At 60.1% G+C, this 26,051-nt stretch overlaps 3 protein-coding genes across 13 annotated transcripts; all 3 read left to right on the top strand.

The window, feature by feature from the left end:
* Window positions 1-2,779: 2,779 nt before the first annotated feature.
* Window positions 2,780-11,561, top strand: MAFG (MAF bZIP transcription factor G). 6 transcript variants are annotated; one of them, XM_049860781.1, is made up of 3 exons: window positions 2,780-2,863; window positions 6,591-6,655; window positions 6,790-11,561. In XM_049860781.1, the coding sequence occupies exons 2-3, from the start codon at window positions 6,620-6,622 to the stop codon at window positions 7,240-7,242; spliced, it is 489 nt and encodes a 162-aa protein (XP_049716738.1). In that variant the 5' UTR covers window positions 2,780-2,863; window positions 6,591-6,619; the 3' UTR covers window positions 7,243-11,561. The 6 variants fall into 6 exon arrangements, with proteins under 6 accessions (XP_049716738.1, XP_049716741.1, XP_049716737.1 ...); XM_049860784.1 differs by lacking the exon at window positions 2,780-2,863 and adding an exon at window positions 2,876-3,107; XM_049860780.1 differs by lacking the exon at window positions 2,780-2,863 and adding an exon at window positions 3,114-3,437.
* A 116-nt stretch (window positions 11,562-11,677) lies between these two features.
* Window positions 11,678-17,770, top strand: SIRT7 (sirtuin 7). Of its 4 annotated transcripts, none has more exons than XM_049860934.1 (10): window positions 11,678-11,800; window positions 11,872-12,009; window positions 12,336-12,440; window positions 14,106-14,176; window positions 14,292-14,364; window positions 14,849-14,947; window positions 15,066-15,347; window positions 15,494-15,574; window positions 15,722-15,828; window positions 16,767-17,769. In XM_049860934.1, exons 1-10 carry the CDS (start codon window positions 11,708-11,710, stop codon window positions 16,960-16,962), a joined length of 1,245 nt encoding a protein of 414 aa, XP_049716891.1. In that variant the 5' UTR covers window positions 11,678-11,707; the 3' UTR covers window positions 16,963-17,769. The 4 variants fall into 4 exon arrangements, with proteins under 4 accessions (XP_049716891.1, XP_049716892.1, XP_049716893.1 ...); XM_049860935.1 differs by having other exon boundaries at window positions 15,111-15,347; window positions 16,767-17,767; XM_049860936.1 differs by lacking the exon at window positions 16,767-17,769 and adding an exon at window positions 16,150-16,557.
* A 222-nt stretch (window positions 17,771-17,992) lies between these two features.
* On the top strand, window positions 17,993-25,223 carry PCYT2 (phosphate cytidylyltransferase 2, ethanolamine). Of its 3 annotated transcripts, none has more exons than XM_049860106.1 (13): window positions 17,993-18,015; window positions 20,171-20,259; window positions 20,436-20,597; window positions 20,854-20,920; window positions 21,544-21,628; window positions 21,887-21,931; window positions 22,514-22,652; window positions 22,926-23,008; window positions 23,249-23,326; window positions 23,563-23,628; window positions 23,751-23,816; window positions 24,041-24,129; window positions 24,244-25,223. In XM_049860106.1, exons 2-13 carry the CDS (start codon window positions 20,178-20,180, stop codon window positions 24,350-24,352), a joined length of 1,071 nt encoding a protein of 356 aa, XP_049716063.1. In that variant the 5' UTR covers window positions 17,993-18,015; window positions 20,171-20,177; the 3' UTR covers window positions 24,353-25,223. The 3 variants fall into 3 exon arrangements, with proteins under 3 accessions (XP_049716063.1, XP_049716062.1, XP_049716064.1); XM_049860105.1 differs by lacking the exon at window positions 17,993-18,015 and adding an exon at window positions 18,027-18,207; XM_049860107.1 differs by lacking the exon at window positions 17,993-18,015 and adding an exon at window positions 18,317-19,441.
* The last annotated feature ends 828 nt before the right edge of the window (window positions 25,224-26,051 follow it).

Below are 26,051 nucleotides of genomic sequence, written 5' to 3'. Positions count from 1 at the left end.
CCATCTATCACCCTACAGTGACCAGGACACTGTTCAAGGAGATTCTGTTCAAGGGTAGGGGGGCAGGCAAGGAGCCTGGGTTGCCTCCTGCAGCATCCCGCTTCCCCCAATTCCCAAGGGTGGGCAGCACAGTGCCTCTATCACCTGTCCCAGGTGTGGGAGTTTGGAGTTTCTGAGGGCTGCCCTCAGGGCTCAAGGTGGTTGTAGCCCCAGACTCACAGCCCCCATGCCTCCTCCCCACCCCTACCAGGCCAGTATGGCCTGAGTCACCTTTCCGCAGGCTTCCCTGGTGGCCCTGCTTGCCTGTTCCTCCCCCAAGATGGGAGTGCCCCTGCATCTGTTCCCAGAAAGGAGGAAGAGGAGAGAGACTGCTGAGTAGGAGTCTTCTCTGGGAGGAGCAGAGCAGTCAGTGATTCATAAAGTGCCTTTTCAGCCACCCCACGTGTAAGAGCAAAAAGGCGGACTCCTTCCTGGGAAGTGCAAGGAGCTGGGGGAGGAGCTTGGCAGGATGAGGAGACAAGTGAGGATCAGTCTGGTGAGTGGCTCCTGGGTTGCTGCCCCCAGGGACCAGTCACCCACGCTTCCTGAGGGTGCTGTGGTTCTGGTCAGAGCTGGGTGGGACCAAGGACAGAGAAGAGCAGGTCAACAGGCTGGCCTGACATAACTCAGTGTGGCCACCAGGTCCCCATGCAGGACTCAGCCACCGGAAAGCTGGGGGATAGAAGGAACTCCACATTCCCACAAAGCTAGATCTGGTGAGGAGAACCCAGCACCCACTGGGAAGAAGGCAGAAGAGACAGACTGCATTCTTGGCCTCGGAGGCAAATTGTTGTTGTCTTTGTACATTAAAAATTGAGAGCTTTACAACTATGTTTAGGTCCCTGCTTTCCATGTTTACCGTACACTATAGCCAAAGGGGGAGCAACCCAACTGCCCACCAAGGGATGATGGATAAATGAAATGTGGTCAGTCCATACAAGGGAACTTTATCCAGCCCTAAAGAACAACGAAGTCCTGATACATGCTACAAGATGAGTGAACCTTGAAAACGTTATGCTGAGCCAGATACTAAAGCACAAACCGTTCATGACTGTACTTAGATGAAATACCCAGAATAGGCAAATGCATAGAGACCTAAGTAAACTAGAAGTTACCAGAGGCTGGGCAAGTTATTGTCCAATGGATAGAGAGTTCCTGTTTGGGGGTGATTAAGAAAGATCTGGAAAAAAGATCTAGGTAGGCAACATTGTGAATGTACTTAATACCACAGAATCGTACACTCAAAAATGGTTAAAATGGTATGTATAACTCTATGCTATGTATATTTTACTAATCCAGAAAAACCCAGTGCCATCGAGTCGATTCTGACTCATAGCAACCCTATGGGACAGAGTAAAAAAAAAAAAAAATGTATATTTTACTACACATCCAAAAATACTACCCATAATACCTACCCAAAAAAGTTGAGAGCTTTCAAATTCACACAAGTATATTAAGCGTCTATATTGTGAGACACCCAGGGCTATGCCCAGAGCAAACAGGGAAGATAAGCAAAAGGTGACAAGGTACTGCGGGGTTCAAAGAACAGCTACTGGAGTCAGAGTGACAGATGGCCTCATGATGCCATTACCCCCACGCAATGTGGAGGCTCTGTGGCCCCCCATCCATTTATTTGAATGAATTATCCTCTGCTCTCTCCATAGTCCCCGTATGCGAGTCCCTCTGAGCTTCCTGGCTGGGTGCATCGCCCTTCCTGGCTTTGCAGCTGAGAAGGAATAGGGCTAAGTAGAGAGCCCAGAAATGGCACCTGGGAATTGGAGGGAACCCTTCTCCCTCCTCAGCCCCTCTCCCTCAGGGATCTGTGAACAGCAGTGAGAACTCCTTACAGAAAGAGCAGAGACAGACATGCCACGTGAACTAAGGACGCTGAGGAGACAGCAAAGGTGCCATTTGTTGACCAACTATCAACTGAACATAGTTTATTGCACACCTACGACATACGCGACCGTTTCCAGAAATACCCTCAACCCTTCTCACTAACAGGACTTCTAGGTGTTTGGGCTTGTGGGTGAAGACAGACTACATTATGGTATCTTGGTGCTGCCTTATCAGCCAGGTACATCGGGAGCTGAACGGACCCCAGTTTGAATGTCAGCTCTGCAACCTGGGAGAAGTTACGTCACCTCCAGGAGCCTGTTTCGTATTTACTTTGATGAAGCAAGCATTACTCAAACGAGATAACATCTACGAAGCCCGCGGACAGCGCCCGCCATCAGGTCAAGCATCGGAAAATACCATTATCGTTCTCTCCGTGGAAACCCCGGGACCTGTGTCCGTACCTAAGCTTGGAAAAATGTCTCGGAAACTGTCTGTACAATAAAGGTCTGGAGAGGCGGGCTAGCAAGAAAACCAGGATTGCTGGCCTAACGACCACGGGAGGGCCTGCGGCAGGTGGGTGGGCGTTGCTGGCCGAGCCACCCGGGGGAGCGCGCGGCCCGAGAACCCCGTCCGCGTGGAGGGCGTTGCCGGGCGACGGCGCCGGGGCGCGCAGGCTCAGTGCGGCCGCCCCGCCCCCGATGGCCGCTGCGCCTTCCCCTTTAAGCGCCCGCGGGTCGCGTCGCCGCTTCATGAATGGAGCCCACGTGACCAAACATCATGTGACGTCTGTGGAGCGGCAGCGGCGGCGGCGGCGGCGGCAGATCCCGAGCCTGGTCCGGCCCGGCCTTCCCGAGTGCTCGGCCCGGCCCGCGCAGGCGGCGACCCCCCAGTCCTGGGCCCGGAGTCCCCGCCGCGGCCCGCCTGGTGCCCCGGAGCCCGCGCGCCCCGCCCCGGCCCGGCCTCAGCCCGCCGGGCCCGCAGTGTGGTGAGTGCGCGGCCGGGGGGCGCGGGCCAGGGCGCTCCCTCTGGCCGGTGGGGCCGGCCGCCGAGCGGCGCTGCCCCCCGGCGTCTGGGTCTGCCCCGCGCCCTGCGGACCGGCGGCCCGTGCCTCGATTTCCCCACCGATCAGGACCCGGCCCCAGCCGCTGCCGTCCGGGGTGCCGGGGGTGGCCATGGGGACACCAGCGGTCTGGGGCGGGGCGCGTGCGAAGCCGACTCGGCGGAGACTGGTGCGCCCCGGAGAGGAAGGGGCGGCAGGAGGACGGGTGGGGTCGGGCAGGCCGCCGGACGCCCAGGTGTCCGCTGAGAGCCGGCGGTGCCGGCGCCGAGCTGCTGATTCATCAGGTGGCCGAGCCTCGGCTGAGCAGGGTTCCTCGCGGGGCGGGGGCGGCGCGTGCGGACCGCGCAGAGAGAGCTCGCGCCGCCGCGGCTCCCTCACACGCGTGCCCGAGCCTGGAGGGAGACTTGCTGAGTCATCAGCATGAGGTCACTCGACGCTCATCCTGGTGCCGGGGGGAACCTGGGAGAAGGGCTGGGGGCTCGAGTGCCGGAGTCGAGGGGTAAAGGAGAGCCCCGGGATCGCGGTGGGCGGGCTGCCCCGGCCGAGTGTGCGGGTGGGAGGCAGGGTGGTGAGGAGGAAGTGGAGCGGGTGCCATTGCAGGTTGTCTCCGGGCTGGGAGGTGACGCACCTTGCCTGGCCATCCCCTGCCTGACACGCTTTTCTCGGGCAGCGGTCTGGTACCCTTTCTGAGGCAGTTCCCCAAACTGGGAACTAGTTCTGTGAGCTGAGAGGAGGGGAGGAGCTTAGGGGGGCAGTGCTGGCAGGCTGAGAAGGATGGGCAGCCCCAAGCCAGAGAGGGCGGCAGTGGGAGGAAGAGAGGACAGGGCTCCTGGACTGGTGACAGGGGCCACTCCACCAGGACGTTGCAGCAGGAGTTAGAAGCCAGAAGGCTGAGGGATCCACTGAGCTTACTGTGCATGTGTCCATGCTCAGCTTGGGGTGATGGAAGCTGTGGGGGTGCCTGGCCTTGGTGCACCTGGCCTTGGGGAACAGCAGATTGCCTGGTGTGGACAGTGCGGGATGGGAGAATGCAGTGTCCCGTGACCTCAAGGTGTCCCTTCCTGAGGCTGTGTTTGGAGAAGTCAGCAAGGAAAAGGGGCCTGGTGGATGTTGGTATTTTGGTCCTAGTGGCCAGGCACTCTTGGGAAGTGACAGCCCAAGCGTGGTATAGCCTGAGCTGGCTCTCTTGGGGTGTATGAGTGGTTCCTGGCCCTGGAGCTCAGGGATTCATCAGGTTGGCCTTGTGGTTTGCCCTCAGGGGTGCCACACCCCCCAAATCTCACATTTGGTCCCCTGGGGCTTAGAGATGTTTTCACACTTCAGGGAACCCTTTGCTGGAGTTGTATCCTTTAGGAAAATGCAGGTTCCGGGAGGATGTTGTTTTTGTCTTAGGACTTCTTTGTGCTTGAGTGAAGGTTTAGACTCTCATCTCAGAGTGCCTTCCTAGCTGAGGGCTCTCTGGAGGAGGTGGGCCTGAAAGGCTGGTGGGAGCTGGGCTGGGGCATCCACAGTGTCCTCAGGTGTGCCTAGCCCACTGGGGCTGGCAGGCCAGGATGAACTCTGCTTCTGCCGTGTCCAGGCTGTAGGGTTGGGCACAAGGGGAAGGGGATGCCGTCCAGACCACTTCCCTTTCCTGATCCTCAATTTGGTGGGTGACCCAGGGCCCTCGGTGGACCCTCGGACAGCTTCTCCACATGGTGGGCTCAGCCTCTGGGAGGGTGCAGGGTTGGTCTTTTGTCAAGAGGAGGATTTTCAGTTGTGCAGGTGAGTGGATGACCCGCCTTCAGGACTGGGTGGAGGAGGCCTGGGGTGGGCAGCTCCTTCTTAATCTGCCTCTGGGACCCCCTTCCTCTAGTTTCTGGAGGTGCCCTGGAGTCCTAACCCCCAGCCCATCCCCAAGGCTATCTCTGTCTTCTGGGTGGGCAGAGGCCAGAGGGCCAGAGACCCTGGCTTTGCTGAGACCGCGCACACTGCGTGTGCTCATGCATACACGCATACAGCACACCTTTGATTAGGAGCAACTGGCTGCGCTTGTGCTGAGTTCAGGCCTTTTGTGGAGGGTGAAATCTGTCGAGGAGGCACTTTTCTGCTCGCTCCAGCCGCCACACTCGGCACTTTTCTGTGTGATCTCTTCAGGAAGTCATCGTTGTGCTGAATGGGGGGGGGAGGGGGTGGGAAAAGCTGGTGCCAATGCCGCCTGGGGCCACCTTTGCCTGGGTTGTGCAAAAACCCAGGGCTGCATCCCTGCACCTGTTCAGGCGCAAGGCTGGTGAACTCCTCCAGGCTCCCAGGGTGTGCAGGCAAGGACTTTCTGGTCTTCAGCCTCAGTCTCCATCCTTGGACCATGGAAGTACCTCTGGCCTTTCCTCCCCACTCTCACCTGTGGGTGGGCAGTTGGGTATGAGATGTGAGATGGGGTCTCTATCGAGTGTCCACCAAGAGCCCTGGGTCACCCCTACCTTAGCTCCTCTGAGGAAGCAGGAAAGCCTACAGCCCACATTGCCTCAAGCTCTGGTTTCCTGGTGCACCCTTCACTCCTGAGCCACAGCTCCCTGGGCCTAATCTGGAAAGTGGGGGGCAGAGCAGGAACGGAGGAAAGTCCTGGTTTACGGGTCTGGAAGGGGTAGCTGTGCAAAAATGCCCTGGTCATGCATCAGTCAAACACCTGAGGGTGGGGCAGGAGGGTCCCCGTGTGGATGGGGTGGCTCTTTGTCTTGGCTTCCTGGCTCTGTGGGGACTGACCTGGGATGGCAGCCTGAGTGGTCAGTGACCCCAGGGTGAGGGGCTGCCCACTGAGCAGGGCCCTGGTGGCTGCTGTACAGGTCCTTGTGAAATCCCCGATGGGGTGGGGCAGGGGTACTGGATGCTGCAACTTCAGCCCAGAGGCCAGTTGCCCCATCAGCGGAAGAGGCAGACAGAGAGGGCCGGAGTGGCCTTGGGTTGGGCGCTACTACAAGGTAGGGTGCACCTGAAAAGGGTCAGAACTCGTTGGGTGGCCCTGTCCCCACCTCTGCACAGTTAGATCTCTGGGGGACTCTGGTCTTCTCTGCCGAGTCCCCAGTGGGGACAAGCCCCCAGCCGTCCTGGGAGCTGGGACTTTGTCCTAGTGGCAGCTGGAGGGAGGACCCCGGAACTTGCGTACTCAGGGTTGCTGCACGGCCCTCACCTGCTGCTGGCCTGCTGGCCTTCCTGCTGGCTGCTCCCACAGGTCCCCTGGGGCTGGGCTGGCTGGCAGGGCCCCAGAGTGCCCGTGCTGCTGGGCGGGAGTGGTGATATGCTGAGTCAGCGTGACTCGCCGGGAACAGTCACTCTGGGGCGTGCACGCAGGGTTATTTTTAAAGGTCGTGGCTTCCTTCTGGGCCAGCCCCTCCTGTATTGTCGTCCTTCTGATCTCCCCTTGCCCCTTTTCTGGTCTCTGCCTCCCTCACAGCTGTCAGTTCCCCTGCCTAACAGACCCTCTTGGCCCTCCCCACCACCTGAGTCCCAAAAGGCAGGGTGCACAGAGAGCAGCCCCACCTGCCCCGAGAGGCCTGCTGACGGGCTGTCCTGGGGTCAGGTAATGGGGAACAGGCTGGTGAGCTGGCGTGGGATGGGCAGGTATGGGAGGCTGACGGGGGGTCTCCGGCCCTGACTTCTGCCTTGTGTCTTGCAGAGAGAGTCTGCTCACTGCGCCCCCGGGTTATGACGACCCCCAGTAAAGGAAGCAAGGCCTTGAAGGTGAGTGGGGGACGGGGTGGGAGCGCCTGGGGTGGGGTGCCATGGGAATGTGCCACCCTGAGGGAGTGCCCCAGGTGAAGCGGGGCAAGGCACAGCCAGAGCGTGCTGCCCTGACCATGTGCCGTCCACCACAGGTGAAGCGGGAGCCTGGCGAGAATGGCACCAGCCTGACGGACGAGGAGCTGGTGACCATGTCTGTGCGGGAGCTGAACCAGCACCTGCGCGGCCTCTCCAAGGAGGAGATCATCCAGCTGAAGCAGCGCCGGCGTACACTCAAGAATCGTGGCTATGCGGCCAGCTGCCGCGTGAAGCGGGTGACACAGAAGGAGGAGCTGGAGAAGCAGAAGGCGGAGCTGCAGCAGGAGGTGGAGAAGCTGGCCTCGGAGAATGCCAGCATGAAGCTAGAGCTTGACGCCCTGCGCTCCAAGTATGAGGCCCTGCAGAACTTCGCCAGGACCGTGGCCCGCAGCCCGGTGGCGCCGGCCCGGGGCCCCCTCACTGGCGGCCTGGGGCCCCTTGTCCCTGGCAAGGTGGCTGCCACCAGCGTCATCACGATAGTCAAGTCCAAGACAGATGCCCGGTCGTAGGGACGTGCGCGCCCCGGTGGGTCAGCGAGGGGCCGCCAGGCACGTGGTGAGCTCGGCAGTCCTGTCCCCCTTTCTTCCCTCTTCCTCTCTGTTCCTTCTTCTTCCTCTCAACTTCCTTCCTGCCCTACAAAGCACAACCTCCACCAGGCGGGTGCCGGGCTGAGCCCCATTGATTTTGTTGTGTCCTCGTGTGTCTTGTACGTTGGGATTGGTCAGTTTGGTGGTGATGTTGGGTCACCCCTTGCCCCCTTGTACCAAGGCTGTGTGGGCTTAGAGTCTGCCCCGTGGAGGTGGACGAGGGAGTGGGAGAGAGGTGGGACCTGTGTGTCCCTAAATAGGGGCCCTCCAGTAGGAGGCCCCTGACTGCTGCCACTGGTTGGAGGGGGGCGCTGCGTGACTCCTTCTAGACAGACCCGCGGGCAGCTTGGCCCCGCTCTGAAGAGCAGGTGTGCCCCCTGTGAGGCCCCTGCGGGCTGAGCCCAGCTGGGCCCAGCAGCCAGGACATGGTGAGGCTGTGGGCCACAGGTGCAGCGCTCGGACCTAACGTATTGCACTGAATGAGACCAAAATCACTGGTTGTGTGCGTCTGTGAAGGGTGTGTCCAGTGTATCCTCTCGGTGGGTCCTGTGTCACTGTTTACATGATCTGTTTGTGTGGTTAAATAGCCCTGAAAAGAGAGAGTAAGTTCCTTTTACGAAGTTATTAAATTATATGTTTAAAAGCTACAGAAAAAAAAAAAGCTGCAAAGTATTTATAAAACTGTCTTTTTAAAAAAAAAAAAAGAAAAAAAGGCAAGAAGAGCATTTGACCCTGTCAGTGGAAAAGGGAAGAAAGCGTAACAGAAGCTTTGGTAGTTCAAAAAAAGAAAAAAAAAGCCCTTTCTTGTAAATTTATGGACAACTCTTTGTGGCTGTTGGAGTTTAGTTTTTATAAACACAGAGTTATCAGACATTATTTATAAAACTTAGTTTAAAAAAAGACAGAAAAAAGAAAAAAAAAAAAAGCCAAACCGCGAACCCCCCCAGGCGCGTCCTAACGTCCCCTTTGATATCTCTTTTGCAATTGTACCGAAAGTGACTTAGGCCTTGCCCTATCTGCTTCCGTCTCTTGCCGGTGCCGTGGTTTTGTTGTGCCTGGTGAGGTCTTGTGTGGCCGTAACGTGCTGGTGCTTCTGGTGACCTTTGACCTGTGGGTGTCACTTCTCGTATCTGTTCCCCCGTGTTTGTTTTTGGGACTTGGTTGTGATCTTGCACCTGCTGGCTTGCCGGGCCAGGGTGCTGGGCAGCACGGCCTCTCCTTCTTCCCACGCTACCCTGTACCCCTTGGTGGCCTGGCCTTGCTCTAGGTGTATGTTGGATGCAGACACTGGGCTCTGCTCCCCACCCCTGTTGACCCTCAGCTTCCTGCGTGTGCGTGTGTGTGAGAGTGCGTTTGTGTCTCTAGGACTTGGGCTGGGCCAGTGACAGGGCAGGTGGAACTGGGGGCCTCTCAGTGGCCTCCCGTACTGCCTCCATGTCCACTGCCTCTGGCCTTGGGCGGTGGCCTGGCAGGGACCCAGGAGTCACTGTGGGTGCCCATGGGGTGTGGCCCAGCTGCCCCATCTGTCTTCCTCATTGTTTCTTATCAGCAGCACAGGTCTGGCCTCAGCTTTGCTCCTGGGCTTCCCTCGTGACCTCTGTCAGCTGCTGGGCCAACACGGGGGGCTATGACCCCACCGCCCACTTGTCCCAGAAGTGTTTCAGGGCTGGGGTGGTGCTTCCCCAGGAGCAGGGCTTCTTCGTATCCCTGCCTCGCCCCAAGGGCCTGGGGAGCGGGTCTCTATCAGTGCCAGCAAGGGCTATGACCTCAACGCTGGGCCCTTCCCCCCTCCCCCTGTGCAGGCCTACAGCTCTCAGCTCCAGGCCCTTCTTCCACCTCCCTTTGGGATCTTTGTCTTCCAGGGACCAGCTGCTTGGCTTTCAGAGGCACTTCCGCTCAAGCCAGGGCTGCTGCCTCCCCATGCTGGCCACTGGACGGGCAGATGACCCTCCAGCCTTGGTACGGGAAGCTCCTGGTAGGGTGTGTTGGGTCGGCTCACAGCATGGCCTGAGATGCTGCAGCTCTGTTTCTGGCCACGGGGGCTTGGCTTCTCCCAGGGTTGCTGGCCCGTATCTCCAGAGCGCTAGAGAATACAGGTGAGGGTTGCTGAGGAGAGTAAGAAGCGAGGCGGGCACCCGGGACAGCCTTGAGGCAGTGGTGTCTTGTCAGCGAGTGTGGCCACACACGTGCTTGCGGTCGTGGCAGGCACGTGCCATACATGGTGTAGCCTCTCTGGGGCTCTGCTCAGATGCTCCTGGCTGGCCCACAAACAGCTCTGTGACTCCAAGTCCCTCCATGGTTTAAGCCCTCCCTGGCGTCGGGCTTTGTCCCTCTCGGGTCCAGGCTGCATTGCCAGGGTGGTGATGTAGCAGTGAGTTCCAGCTGTATCACCAGGAGCCTGAAAGAGAGGGTGTGATGTGGTGGAGCGAGGAGGACAGACCTTCCATTCCCTTGCTCTGTTCTCACTTTTGTCATTGGCGTGGGAGCTTGTCGTCTATCTCTAAGTGCCTCTGCAGGCCACATACGGCCAGCTGGGAGAGCAGAGGCAGGAAGTGGGTGAGGCGAGGAAGGGCTTGATGGTGAGCATTGTGGCAGCAGGTACCGGTCCTTAACTCAGCCTGTGGAAGAAGCTGCTCTGGAGTGAGTGACATCGTGAGAATGCCGTGCTTGCATTCATGGTGTTTGGACTTGAAGCCACTGTTCTGGGTCTGCGGGAGCCTTCCCGTCCTGCCAAGCCAGCCCTAAGGGGCTGCTCTGCCCCTCTGCCCCTCTGCCCTTTTCCCTTGGTTTCTTGGCACTAGATCCGTGTCCACGTGTAACTGTTTTGTGTCTGTCTAATCCTTTGTTGATTGAGTTTTCTACCGTGAACGTGTTGTGTTCTGTTTTTTCCTTTCTCTCCTGAACTTTCCTGACACAGCGAGTCGAGGCTTGGGCCGAGGCCAAGTCTTCAAACTTGTCCGCTACGTAAACCAAGATGCGCATCCCTTTCTGACCCTGAACTTGCCCCAGCTGCACCCTTATCCCAACATGGACACTCGGGTTTCTGAAAACAACCCTGAAGTAACAGGCCAGCTCTGCTCGAAGTGTCTGACCTCACAGGGCCTCCCCATCCCCAGCTGCTGCTCTTTGGTGGTTCTGTGTGGCACTGGTGTATTTGCTGGGCACCTGCCCTCCCTGGAGGCTGGAGGCTTTTCTGCTCTGGGTCCGTGCCTCAGGTCTGCCCACTTGTCAGCATCCTCTGGTCTCAGTGCCTGGCCATAGCACTGACTAGCCACAGCCTGCCCTGGGATACCTGGTCAGGCCCTGTCTTGCCTTGCTGCCTGCCTCTCTGGAGTGGCCCCTTGGCTGTACCTCCCTCTCGACAGCTCCCTGTCTGCAGCTGGAAAGCCGAGCCACAGCCTGCAGGGCTGTTTCCGCTCTGGGATCTTGTGAGTTATTTTTTTAGGCTGTGGTTTGGTGAAAGGAACCAACACATTAACGATTTTTCCCCCCAGAAGCCACTGAATAATTCTTTGTGTTGCTTGTTTTCTTCCTGCTGGCTATCAGTGGCTTTGGAGCAGCCGAGGAGTGTGGAGGACATGGTGGGTGCCATGCGGAGGTGGGAGTGTGCCCGCGGGACTGCCTATAGCCTGTTCTGCTATGTAGTATGTGTCCTGGGCAGGTGGGGCACCTGAGTGCCAATGGCACCAATTTCTACCCACCCCTAGGAGTAGCAGCCTCTACGCACTGGGTGTCTTGTGGGTCGGAGCCCGGTGGACTATGACATCTCCCAGTTCTGGGTGACGCCAGTTGGGTTTTGGCCCCCTTAGCCACCTCCTGCCCTTCCCCGCCCCCTCCACATCCCTCACCCTGCTTAGTCCCGAAGCCTTTAACCAAACGGGAGTGGGTACAGAAAGCTCCTCCTGGCAACTTAGGGCAACAGGACAAGGGCTGCCTGGTGTCCGGCTCTGCCGCCCTTGTGGCGCTGAGAGGGGTCGGAGGGAGTTGGTGAGACCCTGCCCAGTGCTGTGGCCGGGACGGTGGGGGTTAGAGCGGGCTGGGCTGGCCGGGCGTGGGGCCGCCGCTCGGGGCAGCGGCCGGCCTGCGGCCGCCACCCGCCCTGCGCAGTATTTATTGCTAAATTATTGTCCAGGAGGGGCGGCGCTGGGCCGGGCCCCCCGGGTATTTATTGCTGTACATAGTGTATGTTTGTGATATATAAGGTTTTCTTTATTTTGTATATGATCAATAAACACCTTTTAAAGAGACTGGCAGGTGCTTCTTTGCGGCTGGGCTGGAAGGTGCGGGCTGATGGGGCGGGGCCGGAAGGGGCGGGGCCTGACGCGCGCATGCGCCTGGCACGAGGCTGCCGGCGAGGCGGAAGCGGAAGCGCAGGTGCCGGGGAGCGATGGCAGCCGGCGGTCTGAGCCGCTCCGAGCGCAAGGCGGCGGAGCGAGTCCGGAGGCTGCGGGAGGAGCAGCAGCGGGAGCGCCTCCGCCAGGTAGGCCACCGCCCGCGCCCCGCCCGGGCCAGGCCCCACGCGACCCTGACCGCTCGCCCACGCGTCCGCAGGTGTCCCGCATCCTGAGGAAGGCGGTCACTGAGCGCAGCGCAGAGGAAGGTCGGCTGCTGGCTGAGAGCGAGGACCTAGTGACAGAGTTGCAGGGCCGGAGCCGGCGGCGCGAGGGCCTGAAGCGGCGCCAGGAGGAGGCGAGTCCCGCGGGCCGGACGGGCGCGGCGCTCCGAGGGCGTGCTTCTCGCTCTGCGCTGGCCGGTCCGGGCCACTCGGTTGGCCCGATGCCCCGTCGCCTCTCCTGAGGTGACAGCAAACGTGGGTGCCGGCGTGGATCGGAGGAATGGGAGCGCTTCGTAGTCCAGAGCGTGCTTCGTGTCAGGCCTCGTTCCCAGCGTGTCTCAGACGGCATTCCTGCCGTAGCTGTCATCTGCCTGGGATTGCTTGGCCCGGCTTTTTCAGCTCCTGGGGTGGGGGGCAAGAGCGAAGGATAGGGCCATGACCAGTCTCGGCGTCTTCGCAGGTATGCGATGACCCGGAAGAGCTGCGGAGGAAAGTCCAGGAGCTGGCCAGCGCCGTCAGGAACTCCAAATACTTGGTTGTCTACACAGGCGCAGGGATCAGCACGGTAGGGACGGGTGAACAGCTGCGCCCCGGGTCACCCCACGCCCTCCGGACTCTTCCCCTAACCCGTTGCCGTGGAGTCGATTCTGACTCATAGGACTTTTCCTGGCCCCAGAGAAATTGAGAGCGCGCGCTCCATGGGTCACGTGGCTGCCGGTCCCAGGGGTGGCCATGGGGCGCCCTCTTCTGGGTGACGCACCCCAGAACAGAGTTCAGCACTGTAGACTGGGGTGAAAAACAAAATAGAACAGCTGTAAAGTGTTTTCCTTTCTTAGAGAAATACAAACGGCACTGCCTAACAGGGAGCATAAAACTCCCAACACTATAAAGATGCTGGAACTCTGTTACACCTGGTTAAAGACAAGAAAAGCAGAGGAGAAAAAACAGGACATAACAGCTTAGTGCTTGCAGGTACTTCCTCATTTGCGGTGAAGGAGGTTAACCCGTTGGCCCACGGTCATGTAGGCAGAGCTACCCCTGCAGCTGACTCCTGAACCTGGCTTCTTCGTGGTTTCTACACGTTGGAGGAAAATAGAAAGTGAGACTGTAAGGATGCGAATCCTGATTTTTTGAGGAGCTGTGGGACATGACTAGCTTTGGAAGTGTGACTGGCACATACTCTGTCTAATACGATGGTTCTGTGTTGAGCGTCAGGCACGTGTCACCCCACAGAGGTGAACACCAACTGATTCCTGTTTTTTGAGAAACCTGTTGTTAATGTGACAAGGCGTGTAAACAAACAGTGGTAACGTGGAGTTGAATGTGTGAGGGGGATGTGACAAATCCAGGCTCTGCACTCGGTGGGGTCAGGGAGTGGGGAAACTCAACTCAGGTTGGCTTTTAGGGAGAGGTGGCCTTGAACTGGGGTAGTGAGAATGTGGAAGGTTCTCGGTGATCTAACCTGTGAGCACCTGGAGCCCAGGCAGTCAGGCTTCCCCCCTCCCTACCAGTCAAATGTACAATTCAGTCATGTGGTTACTGAAAGACAGGACTGTGGCCTTTTGGAGAGCTATCAGTGGTCCTAAAAGCCAGGTGCTGCTCATTAGTGTGATGGGAAGGCAGGTCCTTCAGCCCGGAGAGCACAGGCACCTGGGTTTTGGCAGCCTTCTTTGTCCTTTTCTCTCAGATAGGCTCGTTTTCCTGTACCGGAAACTTGGGAAACAAACTAGCATTTCTTCTCATCTGGAGAGATTGTCCTGGTTTTGTTAAAGTAGAACAGGAGCCTCTTAGAGATAAAAGGATCAGATGTGTAAGAATTTGGACAGAAGAGCCTTCCCACTTAGGGGTCCCCCACTTGCTGGTGTTTCCTGAGTATTGGGCTCAGCCTGGGGACACTCAGAGGAGCTGAGCAGTGCTTCCCACCATGTGGAGGGCAGACATGGCAATACAGCAGAGGTTTGTGGGTGGTGCTAAGGACTCCCAGAGTGGGTGGCCTCCTCCAGCCTTGAAGGATAAGCTGGGTGCAGTGGGGAAGGGGGAGTCTGGGAAGGCAGGAGCCACGGGTGGTACACCCGTCAGGCAGGTCAGGCGCTGGGTCTGTAGGGGAACAGGCAGTCATGGGCTGGCCCTGAATGAGGCAGGAGAGACGCCTGCTTCGTGTTCTTGGAAATTCAGTTGGTCCCGACAGTGAGACCCTTTTACCAGACTTGTTTTCTTTCTGGACATGCAGGCGGCTTCCATTCCAGATTATCGGGGCCCCAATGGAGTGTGGACGCTGTTGCAGAAAGGGAGAAGTATCAGGTAAGCAGACCTCAGCCACCCACTCCACCCCGGGGCCACTGAGCAAGAGAGGAGGGCAGGGCAGAGCAGCCTGACCCTGCAGCACCCTCACCTCACTCTTCCCCTGACCCGGCAGTGCCACTGACCTGAGCGAGGCCGACCCGACCCTCACGCACATGAGCATTGCCCGCCTGCATGAGCAGAAGCTGGTAAGCACATGGGTGGGCAGCACACAGGAGCCTGGGGAGGAGCAAGGCCAGTTTCGGCCAAGGCTCCTCTGCTCTAATGGCCTCAGTCCCAGAGCTGCTATGGCCCCTGTCCTCATGCTCACTTGTGTTACCCTCGCAAACCTCAGACACAGCCCTAGTCACAGGAGGCGGTTCACAACGAGTGGGGGAGGGTGGTTTCACCTGGGTCTGGAGGGATCTGAGACAGTGACCCAAGAGTGTGCACTTTGGGCAGAGCGACCCCCGCCGTCTGCCTCACTGGAGCCCCGAGTTCCTTCCCAGCTAAGAGGGGCGCTGCTATCGCTTACCTCCCATTCGTGCTTGAGCCGTTAGGGGGCATAGAGCCAGCCCAGGCCCCCGTCCTGTGGTAGAGCGACTCTGAGAGCCCGGGGCTCTCCTGGGTCCTGGAATTCTTGGGCTGGCTGGCTGTTCCCTGCCCCTGCTGACAGGCCCCTTGTCCTGCCAGGTACAGCACGTGGTGTCTCAGAACTGTGATGGGCTCCACCTGCGGAGCGGGCTGCCCCGCATGGCCATCTCTGAGCTTCACGGCAACATGCACATTGAGGTGCGCAGCCTGGAGGGGATGCAGGGCTCCCTGTTTGTGGTCCCTCCTACTTATGGGGCACGCCCTTCACAGAGCGCTCTCTGTTCACCACCCCTTCCCACTCATGCCCCCCTACCAGCCTTCCTCATGGGGCACCTCCCCTCTCATGGAGACCCTCCCTCAGGTCTGCACCTCCTGCACCCCCAACCGGGAGTATGTGCGGGTGTTCGACGTGACAGAGCGCACCGCCCTGCACCGGCACCAGACAGGCCGGGCCTGCCACAGGTGTGGGGCCCAGCTCCGCGACACCATCGTGCATTTTGGGGAGCGGGGCACGTTGGGGCAGCCGCTGAACTGGGAGGCGGCCACTGCAGCTGCCAGCAAAGCAGACACAATCCTGTGCTTGGGTTCCAGCTTAAAGGTACGAGGCAGGCGGCAGCACCAGAGCAGACGGAGCCAGCTGGCCCGGCCCCTTCTCTCCCACACTATCCAGCCTCTTGGCCAGGCCCAGCTACAGCCTCCCTCCCTGTGTACATGTGTGCCCTGTCTGTCTGTCTGTCTCCACAGGTCCTGAAGAAGTATCCACGCCTCTGGTGCATGACCAAGCCCCCCAGCCGACGACCCAAGCTGTACATCGTGAACTTGCAGGTAACTGAGGCCCAGGGTGGCTTAGGAAGGAAGAGCCAGCAGGTCCAGTGTGGGCTGGGGGGCGCTGACTGAGCGGGAAGGGGCCATGGCCGCCAGGCCGCCCAAGGGGGAGTGTGCGTTGTGCTCATGCCCCTCTCCCGGCCTCAGTGGACACCCAAGGATGACTGGGCTACCCTGAAGCTGCACGGGAAGTGTGACGACGTCATGCGGCTCCTCATGGACGAGCTGGGCCTGGAGATCCCCCACTACAGCAGGTGAGTGGGCACTGTGACCTGCCGTCCATGTGTACACTTGTGCCTGGTGGCGTGGTGCATCACTCCCATGGGCAGAGGGCTCTGACAGCACGTTCCTGCCCGATGTCCCCTCCATCTCAGATGTGGTACCTGGTGGGAGGCATTCTGAAGGGCGCCATCTTGGCAGCTCTGGGCAGCAGAAGATTGGCGCACTGGTGTTTGGGCCTTGGCATACCTGTGGGTGCTTAAACAGACGGAGCCTTAATGCAGAACTTGTGAAATTTAGATGTGGTGTGTGTACTGAGTAAAAAGTTTACACTTTCTTTCTCTGTGAATTTCCAGGGTCTTTTAGGGGAAATCAATAACTTCTTTTAATCAAAGGGTTCAAGAAATTAAGGATTCCTTCACCTCTGGGCCTGGCAATTCTTGTATGTTATGTTTGTGGTGTTCTGTAACGTGGGCCTATTGTGTACTGCACTTTTTGTTTTTACATTAAATTAGCTCATTTCTTTATCAGTGCTTATCTGTATCTTACGTTTATGACGTGTGGTTCTACATTTCAAATCAGACATATGATTTCCTCACAACGTGCTCCGTAGGCTGCGCCTCCCCACCCTTCCCTGTCAGCTCCCACACCACCCACAGTCTGGGAAGGGGGAACAAGTGAAAGGGGACCCAGAGTTGCTAGTGCCTGACCCCGGAGGTGGAGGTAGCCCCGGCGCGCTGCGGCCCACCCTGTGTGCACAGCCAGCTTGGCGCAGTGCTGGCCTTTGAGTCACGGCTCACAGGGGCTGGCTCTTTTGCACTGCTCTGTAGCTACTGTTGACCGCAGCCTGCCCAAGATGAAGGGTGGAGGGGTGGGGGGTGGGTGACCTCTGAAGTCAGCTTTCCTATCCTGGGGCAGGTGGTGGCCAAGACGGGCTCCGCGCGTACCTGATGCAGCTTTCCCTTCCTGGTAGGTGGCAGGACCCCATCTTCTCCCTGGCAACCCCCCTTCGTGCTGGTGAAGAAGGCAGCCACAGCCAGAAGCCTCTGTGCAGAAGCAGAGAAGAGGGGCCCAGCGACCAGGGCACCCCGCCCAGTCCAGCCCCCATTCGCGGGGGCTGGTTTGGCAGGGGCTGTACCAAGCGCACAAAGAGGAAAAGAGTCACATAACCTGGTGCCTGACGGTGAAAACAAGTGGCACTTTGCAAATGGCCCCAACTCTTATTCAGGGCCAGGGTCACTGTGAAGGTCGGGGTTGCCTCCAGGGTCTGGTGAGAAGAATCATTGGGGGTGACGTTTTTAGCCATTTACCCATCGCTGGGAAGGTGCATCTCCCAGCCCCCTGCACTGCTGTGGGTGTCTCCGACATGGGCTTGACCGTGGGAACCCCTCTGACCCCCTGGCCCCTAGGTCCGAGAAGAGAGGGTGTCGTTTCACATCTGGCTGCCCAGAGGAAGCACAGGGCTGCCTTACCTCAGTCACCAGGCTAGTCTCAGGAACCTGCCCTCTTTTTACTACTTCTCAAGAATGTTCTTTATAGGAACCCTTTCTGTTGGGTGTGTGGCAGGGGGATGGTTTTGAGCCCTGGCTCTCAGCAGCCCTTTTTATCGTTCTTATTAAACATCTCTGCACTGTTCCCATCGTCACGAATGGCTCCGCCGCGCGACGACGGGGGCGCGAGCGCGGGGGGGACCCCGGGCGTAGACCGGCGCGTGCCCGCTGCTTGGGCGCAACCCCGCCGTTGATGCGAACCGGGGCCCAGCGGAGGCTCTTTGAGGAGGCGGCAGAGAAGAGTACCACGCCCTAACTGCGCCGGCCTCTGCCAGCTGCCAGGCGAGTTCGAAAGACGACGATGTGCGGCGAAGAGAGTGCGCTCGGAGCGCTGGGCTCCGACGAGGAGGAGCACGCCATTGGCCGCGTACCGAGGGGCTGGTCTCCAGGTCCCGGACGGAGTTCACCATTGGCCAGGCGCGGAGGGGCGGGGCTCGGGCGGGTGCTGCGTGTTATTGGCCAGGCACAGGGGCTCGGGTGGGCGGTGCACATTGTAGACCGGGGTAGTGGGGCGGGGCTCCGGAGGGCGCTGGACCCCGTTGGTGAGGGGCGGGGCCTGGGCAGGCGGCTCACACCATTGGCGAGGCGCGGATGGGCCGGCGGGGCGGGGTCTCGGGGCGGTGGGGCGGGGCCCCGGGCAGGCGGCACTCGCCATTGGCCGCGCGCGGCGGGGTGAGGCCCGCGTGACGGCGGACGCGGGTGCACGGAGCGGGTGGCGGGCGGCGGAGCGGCGGCTGAGTTGTCTGGAAGGGCCAGGGCGTGTTGCCGACGGGCCATGATCCGGAACGGGCACGGGGGGACAGGCGCCGAGGAGCGGCCGGGCCCCGGGGGCCGGCGCGCCGTGCGGGTGTGGTGCGACGGCTGGTGAGCGTGGGGGCGGGGGCGGGGGCGGGGGCGGGGGCGGGGGCGGGGGCGGGGGCGGCTCTGGTCTGCGCGGCCCGGCCCGGCGCGGCCCGGCCCGGCGACTCGGCAGGCACCCTCCGGCCGCGCTCCGTCATGTGGCCGGGCCTCCGGGAGGGAACGGCGGTCGCCTGAGTGCTGCTGCGCCCAGGCCTCGTTCAAAGGAGAAGTCGTTAGGAGAGGACCCGCGTCCGCGCGACCCGTGTCTACGGCGCGGCGCTGGGCTTAGGGACCCCGGCCGGGGAACAGAGGGACCCGCCCGGAGCCCGGACGCTTCTCTGAGCGGTCCGAGGACGCCAGGGTCAGCGCCAGGCGCTCCTTGAGGCCTCGGGATGGGTGGCATGCTCTTTGGAGGATCGTGATAGACGCCGCTTTTCCGGAGGTCCCTGCACCTTTGCCGTTGAGGCTCCCAGCAAGTGATACAGCCAGACAGGCCCCTTGGGCCTGGGCCTGCCTCCACCCGCCCCGGTGGGGCCAGAAAGTTGTGTGACTCTAGTTGTCATCAGCCTGGCTGTTTCCAGGTGATTAGGAGCACCTCCAGCTGAAGGAGCGGACACAGGGAAGCCTTCCCAGGGAAGCCCGGGGAAGGCGGTATGTCTTCCCTGTCCTCCAAGCCCGACCTCTCAGTGTGCTTTAATGTGAAAGCCGTGATTGCCGGGCACAGGGCAAGCTTCAGTGCTGGCAGAGTGCAGCCATTGTCTTCAGGGCCTGCCACAGAAGGTGGACAGCCCTAGCCCATTCTTTTTAGGCAGACTAAACATCTGCAGCCTTTCAGGAAAGTTGGAGCTGTGAGAATAGTCACAGCTACTGATAGTTTGTTACTTTTAATGCTTCTCTATGCCTTTTCTTGATGGGAGCAAAAAGAAACTCTCATCTAGCTAGAAGCGGGACAGCTGCAGAAAAACCCCCAGCCCCAGCCCAGGGCTTTAGGAGAGGGTGCTTTGCCCTGGACATGGCCTCATGGCAATGGATTCTGACTCTGGCCAGGCCCCCCGGCCCCAGGCAGGCCACAGCCACAAAGCCACAGCAGTGACACACCTGCACCCAGCCCCAGGCCATCCCCTGTTGTGCTCTACAGGCTCAACCTCTGATCCCTTCTGCTCAGCCCTGTTCAGTGGGCACATGACCAGCCAGAACACCTGGGCTTGTTCTGCCCTCTGCTCCTGGACCAGAGCCCTGTGAGCTGGCTGTCCTTGGGGTAGGTGGGGGCAGTGAGTGGGCCAGCTACATATGCATAATGCAGCTGTGCCTGGTGCCCACCAGGTCATCTGGATCCTCACGTGGAGAAAGGGCACAGCTCCTGCTCACCAGGTAGTGGTGCAGCCGGAGGGAAGCAGTACCCAAGAGAGCCCTCAGATAAGCGTGGGGTCCTCCTGATGCCTGACAGGAACCCAGAGGGTGTCGAGGTGCTGTGGTAGCCTTGCAGTTGGAAGTTCCGTTGTAAATAGACCCCGAGCTTGAGAACAGATAGTGGGGGATGTAGTCGTTTGTCCCAGAGATGAGGCCTCGCTGAGTTTCTGGAACTAGCTGTTTCCAGACCATTGTCCTTTTTGTTGACCTTTTTCTTTAGTATTGGTCTCAGGATCTATTTACTTGTCTCAGGGTGGTATGAGATCCAAACCACCACCCACCCCAAGTTGATTTTGGTTTAGCTTGAAGCGTCTCTATGCTAGCAGTTTCTGTTCGGTGAGAGGAGGGATGCAGGCTCTGTACCCCCAGTGGACTCTGGTCTGTCCCCCCACTCAGGTCTGTCCCTACACTTGGGCCCCTGGGACTAGACGTGTGGAGGGCAGGGTATCTGCCTCTGCTCTGACCCCCCCAGGCCCAGCCCCACCTGAGGGAGCAGGCTGAAGTTCCCAGAGGCCATGGCTCCCTCACTAACCTGGGGCTGCTCAGGACTGACGGACGGCCTGACCCCTTTCCACAGCTATGACATGGTGCATTACGGCCACTCGAACCAGCTTCGCCAGGCGCGGGCCATGGGCGACTACCTCATCGTGGGCGTGCACACCGATGGTGAGCCACGGCCACTGGGCTGCACCCCCTTCTCCACCCATCTGCCAGGCTGAATGGTCACGTGTGGTGACAAGCCAGGCTTGGTGCTGGGGAGGGACTCCCCAGAGAGGTGCCGGACCAGCCTGTGGACAGCCCTCCAGGGTCACATCCCTTCCTTGTTCTTTCTACCGGCTCAGAGGAGATCTCCAAGCACAAGGGCCCCCCCGTGTTCACCCAGGAGGAGAGATATAAGATGGTACAAGCCATCAAGTGGGTGGATGAGGTGGTGGCCGCTGCACCCTACGTTACCACGCTGGAGACGCTGGACAAGTACAACTGCGACTTCTGTGTTCATGGCAGTGAGTGGGGCTGGGCCCCGGGTGTGGGAGGTCAAACGGGTATGGTGGTTGTGAGACTAAGCACCCAGGGGCCCCTGGAGCTGGTTAGGTCATGGGTGGTATCTCAGACCTGGAGTCCCTTCGAGGGTCTGAGGAGAGCTCTGGGTTCTTTCCCCAGAAGTGAGCCCACACTGGGTAGGCCTGACATTGGGGTCATGGGCCCCAAAATGCCATCGCCTTGGGTTAAGGTTCTTGCTCTGTGTGCTTGGTGCTGTAGACGATATCACGCTGACTGTGGACGGCCAGGACACCTATGAGGAGGTGAAGCAGGCAGGGAGGTACAGGTGAGCCCCCATCTCTGTGCTCCCAGGAGTGGTGGGGAGGCGTCTTGTCACTGGATGCTGACCTGCCAGAGCTCTGAACCAAGGGAGTAAAGGTGCTTGTTCTGGATGTGGTCCTGGCAGCCAGCTCCACATGTAGTGTCCCTGCCCCCATGGCCACAGTTCTCTGGGGCAGCAGCACTGTGCAGTGGAGCCTTCTGCTTGGATGGAATGTTCTAGATCTGTGCTGTCCAGAACAGCGGCCGCTTGCCAGACGTGGCTGTTAAGTAGTGGAAACACGGCTGGTGTGGCTGAGGCGGCTGAAAAAAGGAACTTTATTCTAGCCGACTGAAACTTAAAAGTTGGTACGGTCAGTAACTCTGCATAAATTACATAGTTATAAAGCTGTCTCAGAGACAGCACAGGTAGGTAGGTCGGGGCCCGCTTCTTGATAATGTGGCCATGGGATTCAACCACACAGCACCTCTAGCTGATCTAAGGACAGCGGCCTTCCCTGTGTCCCTGGTGCCAAGGGGCAGGGGGTGCCACCATGCCAGTAGTCCCTGGGGTGCCGTTAGCTGGAGGAGGACCTCAGTGTCACAGCCTATGAGGGTCCCAGGCTGAGCCCTGCTGGCTGTGTCCCCCAGAGAGTGCAAGCGCACCCAGGGCGTGTCCACCACCGACCTCGTCGGCCGCATGCTGCTGGTGACCAAGGCCCACCACAGCAGCCAGGTGAGCTTCTGTCCCTGGTCACAGAGTTTAGGACATGCCTGAGAGGAGTGGGCACCTCTCCACTCTCTTCATCACTCTCTGGCATGTGGGGGTCCCAAGAGCCAGGGTTTCCTGTCATCGTCCGAGACAGTTGGGGTGGGTGGGGGCCTATAGCTTCACTAGCACCTGTTCCTGTGTGGGCTGAGTGTCCCCCCCGCCGGGTCCTGGGGTGGGCCATATCTGCAGGGTGAGGCCTTCAGCCCTTCTGCTCTTCCATAGGAGATGTCTTCCGAGTACCGGGAGTACGCAGACAGCTTTGGCAAGGTGAGTGTCAACCTTGCCGGCACAGGCTCAGCTGCAGGCCCCTCACCCTCCGCCCAGGAAAAGGGGTGCAGGGCCTCCCTCTGCCCTTGCTGCCAGGTGCTCAGCAGCTGCTGCCGGGAGGAGGCTGTGACCAGGCAGCCTGGCCTCTCACCCTCTGTAGCCTCATCACCCAACACCCATCCGGGAGACTTTTCTCAGAAAGTTCCTCCCAGGTGACCAGATGGTGGCCTCAGGGTGCCGCGTCCCCAGGGCCTATGTTTGTTGGCCACTGGCCCCTGAATCCTTAACTGGGACAGTCCCAGGACACCCCTTGCCTGCTGGTGGTGTGGACAGTGTTGTGGACTGGTGCTCTTGCCTGCCCACTCCCTTGCCTGGACATGGTGCTGGCCTTGGGCCTGGGCTGCCTTCTCTGGCTACAGGCTTGCCCTGCCCCCGCTCTTCCATCCCTGCTCTGTGCCTCCTGGGACAAAGAGACAGGCAGGGGCCCTGGGCCCCCAGGCTGCAGAAAGAGCCCTGGGCGGGGGCCAGGCAAGGGAGGTGCTGGGGGGCCCTCTGTGCTGACCAGCACCTCTCGGCCTACAGTGCCCGGGTGGTCGGAACCCCTGGACGGGGGTGTCTCAGTTCCTGCAGACGTCCCAGAAGATCATCCAGTTTGCTTCTGGGAAGGAGCCCCAGCCTGGGGAAACAATCATCTATGTGGCCGGCGCCTTTGACCTCTTCCGTATCCTCTTGGGGTGCGTGGGGGTACCCTGCTTGGGACTTCCCACACTGCCTGTCCACCTCCGGGACCTGAAGGGCCAGCGCTGACTTCTTGACTTTCCTGGATGGGGGTGCGGAGCAGGGATGGGGTGCAGCAGATGAAGGAAGAGTGGTGGGGGGGGCCGGTGGGGGGGGGCGGTGGGTGCAGGAAGGGCCTCTCTCTTACCATTCGAGGTCCTGTGGCAGCTGCACTGGCCCTCCCCTTCCCACCGCTTGCTCCTTAACGTGGGCACAGACATCGGGCATGTGGACTTCCTGGAGAAGGTGCACAGGCTGGCGGAGCGGCCCTACGTCATCGCAGGCTTGCACTTTGACCAGGTCCTTGCCCTGCACCTGCTTGTGCCCCTGCAGGCAGGGACTGAGAGACCTGAGCCCTACCTCGCAGACCCTGGGCTGACTTGTCGGGGGGGGGTGGAGGCAAAGGAGATCCCCTGCAGGGATGTAGGATGGGCGCTCCTCCCAGCCACACTCTGGTGGGGAGAAGTGGCAGAGAGATGGTGGGAGGGAGCCTAGCCTCTGTTTGCTGGGGGCAGCGGCTGACCCGGCCTCCCACCCTAGGAGGTCAACCACTACAAGGGGAAGAACTACCCCATCATGAATCTACACGAGCGGACCCTGAGCGTGCTCGCCTGCCGGGTGAGTGGGCCGCAGGGGCACACCACCTGAGGGGGCTCTTGGGGTGAGGGCAGGGCGGGCAGGCAGGCTCTCCAGGGCTGCTTCTCTTACCCACCTGGAACCGGCAGGTGTCAGGCCCCATCCAGGTGTTGGGCTGGGGCCTCGTGCACCCCGTGTCTAGGGCTGGCTCCCAGCACCCTCAGGCTGAGGCTGGCAGGGCCAGGGGCTGGGCTAACAAGCTGTATGTGTCCCCGCAGTACGTGTCAGAGGTGGTGATCGGGGCCCCCTATGCAGTTACAGCTGAGCTCCTGGACCACTTCAAGGTGAGGCTGTGGCTGGGCCCCAGAGCTGCAGCGGGGCACAGAGAGGGGCCTGGGGTGGGGAAGGACCCCCAGGGTTGCGGCCACCTCCCTGGGAGGGCTCCCTGACCCTTGCTCCCTGCCAGGTGGACCTGGTGTGTCATGGGAAGACGGAAATCATGCCTGACAGGGACGGCTCTGACCCGTACCAGGTGGGTCCATGGTGGCCATCTCGGGATGTGGGGGTCCCATCTGAACTGTGTGGCACCCTATTTGTGCGGTGGGAGTGGTAGCCCTCACTGCTGTAACGGCCTCACAGAGCAGGAGGGCATGTCCGCAAAGGAGCGAGAGGGAATGAGCGCTCCGGGCTGGGCAGCAGGCGATGTCCGTATCTGTGCTCAAGGGGCAGGGCCTGGTCTGTCCTTCCCACCTGCAGGAGCCCAAGCGGAGGGGTATCTTCTGCCAGGTGGACAGTGGCAGCGACCTCACCACAGACCTCATTGTCCAGAGGATCATTAAGAACAGGTGAGGCCACAGATGTGGCCTGGGCCCAGGGAGTGCTGTGGCTGCTGTAGGTGAGGCTCGGGCCTAGGGGGTACTGTCGCCATTGCTGAAGCTTGCCCCCACCTGTTCCTGCAGGCTAGAGTATGAAGCACGGAACCAGAAGAAGGAGGCCAAAGAGCTAGCCTTCCTGGAGGCCTCAAGGAGGCAGGAGGCACGGCAGTTGGAGAGTGACTGTGATCTCTGACCCCAGGGGGGAGGTGGCCAGCCATAGCCCTTGGCCCTCACCTGCTCTGCTTCCCATGACTTAGGCCCCCGGCTTAGAGCCCCGCACGCCACTCCTTGAAGCCGAGAGGCCTTGTTCACGAGCCCTGTCCCCAGGCTGTCTGGAGGGACGCTGCCCCCAGCCACCTGCTCGGCCCCCTCCCTGCCAAGCTTTGCACAGAAGGCCTGGAGGCTGCAGTGGGAGTCGGGCATCTTGGACCGGAGGTGCTGCTCCCGGTGCCATAATGCCAGTGTCTACTCTCACCCAGCTCTGGCCCCCCCAGAGGCTCCTGCAGAGCTGCTCAGCCCGGGACAGGCCTTGGTCGGGCAGGGGGACAGGGGCGCACCAGCAAGGTAGGGGTCTCCAGGGGAGAGGGCCGGTGCCACCCCTTTCCTCCTCCCAGCAGGCCCTACTCTGCCGTGCCCCAGGCTGGTGCCCCTCCAGGAGCCACCCCACTCACTACTCTGTACAGATTTTCTAGTCTCAGTTTTGTACCTGACTCACTGTTGGCGGTGTCTATGGTGCAGCTGAATAAACCCCATGGGAAGCTTCCTGTCTACCTCGCAGCCCTGCCGATGAAACCAACACTGGGGGCTGGGGAACAGCACCCAGCAGCCAGTGACCCTGGGGAGGGTGAGGAGCTGGTTCCCTTGGCTTGTCCACCCAGCAGCAGGCCCCACCCACTAAGGAGCAGGGCAGGCACCCCAATTCACATGGGTCTCCTTCTCTGAGCTGGGTTCCCTGGAGCTGCCTACCCCAGGGGGCCTAGCTCCCGGGGTGTCTGTGGGGACGCATCTGTGGGGATACGATGGTTTGATTGGTTTTGTCGTGTTCAAGTGAGGGTGTTTTCAAGACTCTCTGTCTTTCCATCCCATGCAGAATGGTCATGGTTCTTGCCTTCACTCTCTCTGAGGAAAGGGCTTGTCCTTCAGTTCCCCTTGGCAGTAATTCCTGAGGGCTAACTGGTACACAGGAGAGCACAGGCAGGGTGGGAGAACCAGGCGGGGAGGGGCTGGATTGCTGTTTGCCCTGGAGCCCCCCTGCTTCCCACCCAGGGGCTGTGAGCAGAGGGCTGGCAGGTCTAGCTCCCTACAGGCCCCTCGAGGCCCAGCGTACCAGGTACTCCACAGGTTGGGGACACCCCTAGGGGACAGGACCAGGACTCAGGCCCCCATACTTGGTCTTCCTGCCACCCATACCCTTGGACCCAGCCTACCAGCCTCCCCAGGGGCTCCGCCCTGCCAGGGTGGGGCCAGCTGGGCAGAGGGAGGTGATGACAGACCATTGCCCTGCTCTGGAGACCTCAGTGCATCTGCCTTTGAGATAGGAGTTCTGAGTGTGTGTGGCGAGGGTAGTGGAGTATTAACGTGCTGAGCTCCAAAAAATAATTAGTCCCAGTGGAGAAGACTATGCCCCCACTCCTGAGCCCCCCATCTGCCCAGGCTGCTTTCTCACAGGCCCACCAGCTCCAAGGTACCTTCTGCAGCCCCAGGATCTGACAGGATGCTGTGCCAAGGAGGGAAGGCTGAGCCAGGGCCGTGGAGGCTTTGTTGAGGGCTCTGTTGAGGCTCAGAGGGCCTCTAGGCAGCCCCAGCCACCCAGAAGCTGCACACCTGGCCTTGCCTGGAAGGCTCCCTCCACTCATGCACTTATCAGCACATGGTCACCCTGTGCTCAGTTT

This window comes from Elephas maximus, chromosome 19, assembly GCF_024166365.1.
Source record: "Elephas maximus indicus isolate mEleMax1 chromosome 19, mEleMax1 primary haplotype, whole genome shotgun sequence".
Classification (NCBI taxonomy): domain Eukaryota; kingdom Metazoa; phylum Chordata; class Mammalia; order Proboscidea; family Elephantidae; genus Elephas; species Elephas maximus.
This window is presented reverse-complemented; position numbering and strand designations above follow the sequence as displayed.

Bases quoted from the DNA above. Each gene is read 5' to 3' on its own strand.
- PCYT2 (XM_049860105.1), top strand. From the start codon at position 18,119: ATGATCCGGAACGGGCACGGGGGGACAGGCGCCGAGGAGCGGCCGGGC. The intron at 20,260-20,435 runs GTGAGCCACGGC...CTACCGGCTCAG, and splicing joins CGTGGGCGTGCACACCGATG to AGGAGATCTCCAAGCACAAG. The intron at 20,921-21,543 runs GTGAGCCCCCAT...TGTGTCCCCCAG, and splicing joins AAGCAGGCAGGGAGGTACAG to AGAGTGCAAGCGCACCCAGG.
- MAFG (XM_049860779.1), top strand. From the start codon at position 5,802: ATGCTGCAACTTCAGCCCAGAGGCCAGTTGCCCCATCAGCGGAAGAGG. The intron at 5,896-6,590 runs GTAGGGTGCACC...TGTGTCTTGCAG, and splicing joins GGGTTGGGCGCTACTACAAG to AGAGAGTCTGCTCACTGCGC. The intron at 6,656-6,789 runs GTGAGTGGGGGA...CGTCCACCACAG, and splicing joins AAGGAAGCAAGGCCTTGAAG to GTGAAGCGGGAGCCTGGCGA.
- SIRT7 (XM_049860934.1), top strand. From the start codon at position 11,708: ATGGCAGCCGGCGGTCTGAGCCGCTCCGAGCGCAAGGCGGCGGAGCGA. The intron at 14,948-15,065 runs GTGCGCAGCCTG...CCCCCCTACCAG, and splicing joins ACGGCAACATGCACATTGAG to CCTTCCTCATGGGGCACCTC. The intron at 15,575-15,721 runs GTAACTGAGGCC...TCCCGGCCTCAG, and splicing joins TGTACATCGTGAACTTGCAG to TGGACACCCAAGGATGACTG.